Genomic DNA, 7,105 nt, shown 5'->3' on the forward strand with positions numbered 1-7,105 from the left:
GCTGTTTAGCACAGCTTTCCATCCGCAGACAGATGGACAGTCGGAGCGAGTTATTCAGATTTTGGAGGATCTTCTTCGCGCTTGCTTCATTGATTTCTCAGGGAGTTGGGAGTCGAACTTGCCACTGGTTGAGTTCACCTACAACAACAGCTTCCAGTCTTCTATTGGTATGGCTCCGTATGAAGCACTGTATGGCCGCAAGTGCAGATCTCCTGTTCAGTGGGATGAAGTAGGAGAGAGAGCAGAGTTGGGTCCAGAGATTGTTCAGCAGGCAGTAGATGTAGTAGTCAAGATCCGTGATAGGATGAGGAATGCTCAGAGCCGACAGAAGAGTTATGCCGATAAGCGGAGGAGAGACTTAGAGTTTGCAGTGGGCGATCATGTCTTCGTGAAAGTGGCACCTATGAAGGGTGTCATGAGATTTGGCAAGAAAGGGAAGCTCAGTCCGAGATTCATTGGACCGTTTGAGATCCTCGACAGAGTTGGGACGCTAGCGTATCGTGTGGCTCTTCCGCCGAATCTGGCCGGAGTACACAATGTCTTTCACGTCTCCATGCTGAGGAAGTATATGGCAAATCCTTCGCATGTGCTGAATTTCGAGCCGTTGCAGCTTACTCCGAACTTATCTTATGAGAAGAGACCCGTGCAGATCCTAGACAGGCAGGAGAAGAAGCTTCGGAACAAGCTGGTTAAGCGAGTCAAGGTCAAATGGCTCAACCATTCTGAGGAGGAAGCTACGTGGGAGTCTGAGTCGGAGATGAGGGAGCGTTACCCCGAGTTATTCGGTGAGTTCTAATTTCGAGGACGAAATTTATTTCAAGGGGGGAAGAATTGTAGAACCCGTAAATCAGTAGACGTATAAGCCATGCATAATTCTAAATTTTTTAAAATTTAATTGACTTCATTGCATGATTATTTTAAATGCATTTATTCGAAGTTAATTATTTTATTATTTCAGTTCAGTAGTTTGATTTTTAGCATTTCAGTTATTTCAGTGAGGCCGGACCGGAGTTGGAGTTTTGAGATAGAATTTAAGATTCGAGAAATATTTCCAGAAGTTAATTTAGCTAGCAACCAAGTTCATTTAAGTTAGTAAGGGAGGTTTGAGGATTTAATTTAATTATTTGAGGTGATTAAGAAATGAACTCATTTAAGTTATTTAATTAAGGGGTTAGCTCACTAAATTAATTAAAGGATTAGTAAGGCTTCTAAGGATTATTAGTTGACTAGATAATCAACATCTCCCCTTCTTTTTTTTAGAAAATTTCGGCCACCCCATTAGTGTGTCAACTATGTTATGCCAACTCACTTTTGACCCTTTCCTTGCCATCTATTAGCATGTTAATCTTTCCATTTAATGACCACCCTTAATTAATTAATTAGTGGACATATCCTAGTCTAGAATCAAGAGAGGATTCGGCCACTACCTCCTAGAAGCATCCACCAACTCATTTGATATCAAACCATAATTCAAAATTCAAATTTGGGAAGACTTGGTCTTGATATGATCCTATTATTGTGCACCCTTCTCCTCACCTTCATAACCATCACTCCCCCTCCTCCTCCACCGAAATGAAGACCCCTTTTCAGAGGTAAAAGTCGTGAGCCATAGCTAGGGAGTAAGGCAAGAAATCGAGAGCCAAGAAAGGTGGAGAAGCAAGCCACTCCGTCTCCTCCGCGCCGTCTCGTCTCTTCTTTTCGTTTTCATTTCAAACGATAACCAGGCATGTCTAGATTCTTTCTAAACCTCAATCAAGTCATATTATCATTTATTTTTCAGTACATGATCATGTTTATTCAAGCAAAAATCGAGATCCATGTCCAAACATTTTGAAACAACACATGCAGAATTTCGGCTCTTCATGGCAGCTTCACGTTTTCTTTTAGTTTTGATGGTTTCAGGTTGTGGTTCGACCCCAGGCTCCCAAGGCAGCTTATATACATGTATTAGGATGCACTAGGACCATGTTGGTCCATTCAAACCAGCCCCATGCTTGCTGGAAATTCAGAATGACAGCAAGTTCCCATAGGCGCAGATTTGTGTTTCGAAATTTCAGTTTTGTGTCAAGGGGTGTGGATCTGATCTTGGCTGCCCCAAGGGCCTATAGCCATGGTTAGATCACTTCCCTAGCAAGTCTAATACGTGACTAAGTCACCCTTTTCGTGGCTTGGTCCATGGCCCCTCGGTTTTTAATCAAAACATCAAAACAGCCCCTTCCCCATTCGGCTTCTTCATTTGTTCAGCATATGGTTTCGGTTTTTGGTTGCTTGGTATGGATCTTGGTTGGCCTATGGCCCATAGACACGGTTCATACCATGCCCCTATATGTCTAGATCGTACCATGGTCAATCAAATGGCCACTGGAACGACGCAAGACATCGATCTAAGCAAAACACTACACACGCATGAACGTTGGTTCTCGGTTGGAGTTTCGGTTGAGTTATGGTGTGACGCGGATTGTGGCTGGCCTAGGGCCCTTAGCCATGGTTCAAATCATTCCTTGGGATGTTGGTAAGAGTCTCTGGTTGGTGGTTCACGCCCGTAATGGCCGATAGTCTCGAAACCAACGCAAGTCTTGTAGTTGCGCAGCTGCTGGAAATTACAGCAAGTTGCTGTGTCGGTTCAGAGGCTCGTTCGAGTCCTCGGTCAGCTTTTAGCCCATGGCCTTAGACTGAACAGTGCTTCATTGAGTTGGGAAGGTCATTTTTTTGACCGTTTGTGATTCGGATCATTTTTGAGGTCGTACGAGAATTTACGGTGCGATGTGCCAAATTGACTCTCGAAATAGCGTTTCGTGTTTTGGCCTCCATTTCACCTAGATTTCGACCCTATCATTTTAGGAGCATTATTTTATGATTTTTCAGCGTATTTTAATCATGACTATATGTCGGTTCGGTGTCGATTCAGGTTGTCTCGGAGTCATGATTAAATGCGAAGTCATTAGGCATCATAGTCGCATCTTTTGAACGTAAATTGCATAGTTGGTCAAGTTTAAGCTATTGCATATTTTTCATGGCACAGTTAGGTTGCAGCGAGCCTGGAGACGATCCAATCCAATCCAGTTGGTAAAATTTTGCGACATTTTCATTAGGCCAGTTAATTATTTTACGTGCATGAAAACAGAAAATACTTATTTTTGAGATTTATGCGATATGGCTTGTGGTTCATTCACTATGTGGGAGTGTTATATTTATACGGTCGCCAGTGACCGCTCAGTTCAGTTTGGTACCACCCGGCCGCCAGTGACCGGCCAGCTCAGTTCAGTTTCAGCCTCCCCGGTAGTCAGTTACCGATCAGTTCAGCTTAGTGCAGTGGCCACAGGCGTAAAACATAATCTCGACAGAAAATTTTATCAGTTATTTCAGTACAGGCTCCAAGAAGCAAACATTTTTTTTGTGATTATCAGTTCAGTTATGCACGTATTATAATTGCTCAGTACAGAGTATTTTTAGCATGCCTCATGACATGATATTTTATCCCATGCATATTTTACTTCAGATTTTACTCGTTATCTGCGATATATGCATGCTGAGTCTTTAGGCTCACTAGACTTGATTGTTGTAGGTACTGTTGAGGTCAGGGCCGAGGGCGGGGACCAGTGAGCTAGCTTGGGTCGGCAGTAGTGGCACCCGAGGACCTCAGAGCAGCAGTCGTTATTTTATTCCGCAAACATTTTATCAGTCGTTGGATATTTTTAAATTGTGATTTTTGGCAAACTTTATTTTCTTCCGCTGCAATATTTTGAAATATTGAATTTGATTCACCAGTGATTTTATGAATGAGGCCATTTAAGTTCTTTTAAAAAGAAAATTTTTAATTTTCCGCAAATTTTCAAGCAAGGAGTTTTAGGGCCTTTTGCACATAGACTTCCGACAGATATCGATATATATGTCCTACCGCCCAGTGGTAAAACGTTTATTTTTTAGGCAGTCAGATACAAACAAATGCTGGACATCATTTCCTGCATGTGTGCGAGGAATCTCATGAAGAAGGGCTACCAGGCGTTTTTGGCCAGTGTGGTATTAGTGTCAGAGCCAGCAAGTCAGAGGCTAGAGGACATTGATGAGTCCAGACATTTCCCAGTGCTTTCCTTGACAATGTTTCTAGCATTCCACCAGACAGAGAGGTGGATTTTTCTATCGAGCTTATGCTAGGTACCATGCCTATTTCTATGGCGCCCTATATACTAGCACCTGCAGAGATGAAGGAGTTGAAAGATCAGATACAGGATTTTCTAGATAAGAGTTTCATTCGCCCTATCTTTTCTCCATGGGGTGCCCCGGTACTTTTTGTGAAGAAGAAAGATGGCAGCATGCGGCTATGTATTGACTAAAGAGAGCTAAACAGAGTCATAATCAAGAACAAGTATCCATTGCCGAGGATCGAGGATATGTTTGATCAGCTTCAGGGAGAATCAGTATTCTCAAAGTTAGATATCCGATCCGGATACCATCAGCTGAAGGTGAGAGAGTCTGACGTGCATAAGACAGCCTTCCGGATCCGTTATGAGCACTATGACTTTATGGTGATGCCCTTCGGTTTGACGAACGCGCCAGCGATCTTCATGGATCTCATGAATCGCGTGTTTCTGTCATATTTTGATCACTTTTTTATAGTTTTTATAGTTGACATACTGATTTATTCAAGGAGCACAGTCAGCATCTGAGGACAGTACTGCAGACTCTACATGCTAGACGGCTGTATGCCAAGTTCAGTAAGTGGGAGTTCTGACTTGACAGAGTGGCAATCTTGGTCCACATTGTATCTTGGGATGGTATAGAGGTCGACCCAAGTAAATTTGAGGCAGTCAGAGATTGGCCAGTGCCTAAGAGCGTGACAGAGATCCGTAGCTTCTTGGGATTGGCTGGTTATTACAAGAAGTTTATTTAGGGCTTCTCTTCTATTTCGGTGCTTATCACCGCCTTGACGAAGAAGAATGCCAAGTTTATCCGGGAATCTGAGTCCCAGGAGAGCTTTGACAGGTTGAAGTAGGCGTTGACCACTGCACCAGTTCTAACTACGCCATCAGGGCAAGGATGGTTCGTGGTTTACGCAGATGCTTCGAAGCTCAGTCTGGGCAGAGTTCTGATGCAGCACAAAAAAGTTGTAGCATATATGCCCCGACAGTTTAATATCCATGAGAAGAGTTATCTGACTCATGACCTTGAGCTAGCAGCAGTGGTTTTCGCCCTGAAGATCTGGAGACATTATCCGTATGGAGAGAGGTTCAGGATTTTCACTGACCTCAAGAGCCTGTAGTACTTCTTCACCCAGAAAGAGTTGAATATGAGACAGCGGAGGTGGCTAGAGTTAGTGAAGGATTATGACTGTACATTAGCTATCATTCGTGTAAGGCTAATGTGGTTGCAGATGCCCTGAGCAGGAAGCACGCAGCGATTGCTCATTTGTCGGTACAGAGACCACTGTAAGCGGAGATTCAGATATTCAAGTTTGCAGTTTATGCCAGGGGCGATGCCCCAAATCTAGCTACTCTGACAGTGCAGCCGACTTTGAGAGACAGAATACGGGTAGGGCAGACTTCTGACGAACAGTTGCACAAGTGGAGACAAAGGGATTAGACTAAGTGCCGGAGACTTTATACAGTTGTGGATGGCATAGTCAGATACAGGGACCGACTGTGTGTTCCTGACAAGGATTGAATGAGAGAAGATAACTTGAGCAAGGCCCACAGCACCCCGTACTCCATCCATCCAGGGAGTACGAAGATGTATAAGGATCTTCAGTCTCTTTGTTGGTGGCCGGGCATGAAGCGGGATATTTTGCGATTTGACTCCGAGTGTTTGACATGTCAGCAGGTCAAAGCAGAGCATCAGAGACCTACAGAGAAGTTGAGACCACTCCATATTTCCGAGTGAAAATTGGAGAACATCACCATGCATTTCGTGACAGAGCTTCCGAGGACGACTGGAGGGTATAATGCCATTTGGGTGATCGTTGACGGCTCACTAAATCATCACACTTTTTATCGATCAGGAATACTTACACCATGAGTCAGTATGCAGAGTTGTACATTAGAGAGATAGTCAGACTGCATGGAATTCCAGTGTCAGATAAGGTTCCAAGTTTCACGTCTGCGTTCTTGAAGAGTCTACATCATGCATTGAGTACTAAGCTGCTACTCGGTACTGCTTTCCGTACTCAGACTGACGGACAGTTAGAGAGTCTTATTCACTTTTGAAAGACCTACTCAGAGCTTGCATGATCGACTTCTAGCTCAACTGGGAGCCGAAGTTACCTCTTGTGGAGTTCACGTACAACAACAGTTATCAGGCGTCAATCGGTATGGCTCCATATGAGGCATTGTGCGAGAGAAAGTGTAGGACTCCAATGTATTGGGACGAGGTAGGAGAGAGGGCAGAGATAGGGCCGGATATTGTCAGTCAGATTGCAGAGTTATTGGTCAAGATCCGAGACATGATGAAGACCGCTCAGATCCGGCATAAGAGTTACGCAGATCAGCGGCGTCGAGAACTTGATTCTTTCGTAGGAGACCATGTGTTCGTGAAAGTCGCACCGATGAAGGTTGTAATGAGGTTTGGGAAGAAGGGAAAGCTCACTCCGAGACACATAGGGCCGTTTGAGATACTGGAGAGAGTTGGGACACTCGCACACAGAGTTGCATTACCGCCGAATCTAGCGGTTGTTCATAATGTGTCCCATGTCTCATGCAACGGAAGTACGTCGAATCCTTCGCATGTGCTGAACTATGAGCCACTTCAACTGACACCAAACCTGTCCTTTGAGGAGAGACCCGCTCAGATTTTGGATAGACAGGAGAGGTGGATCCGAAACAAGGTGATCCACATGGTCAAAGTCAAGTGGTTGAATCATTACGAGGAGGAGGCTACTTGGGAGATAGAGACCGAGATGAAGAGTCGCTACCCAAAGTTATTCTGTATGTTTTAAATTTCGAGGACGAAATTTTGTTTAAGGGAGGGAGAGTTGTAAGGTCTAGGAAATTTGATGTACGTAACCTGTATGCATGAAATCTAGGGTTTTATTTAAAAGATGTGTTTAACGATTTTTATGCATTTAATACATGGTTATTGCATAGTTATTGTTTATTTCATGTTTATTTTAAAG

General features: G+C 43.8%; 1 protein-coding gene across 1 annotated transcript; it reads left to right on the top strand.

The window, feature by feature from the left end:
• The first annotated feature begins 304 nt into the window (after positions 1 to 304).
• On the top strand, positions 305 to 6,200 carry LOC142532305 (uncharacterized). Its single transcript, XM_075638625.1, has 3 exons — positions 305 to 785; positions 5,372 to 5,426; positions 5,996 to 6,200. Exons 1-3 carry the CDS (start codon positions 305 to 307, stop codon positions 6,198 to 6,200), a joined length of 741 nt encoding a protein of 246 aa, XP_075494740.1.
• Positions 6,201 to 7,105: the final 905 nt, after the last annotated feature.

This window comes from Primulina tabacum, chromosome 18 (genome assembly GCF_025594145.1).
Source record: "Primulina tabacum isolate GXHZ01 chromosome 18, ASM2559414v2, whole genome shotgun sequence".
Taxonomy (NCBI): Eukaryota; Viridiplantae; Streptophyta; class Magnoliopsida; order Lamiales; family Gesneriaceae; genus Primulina; species Primulina tabacum.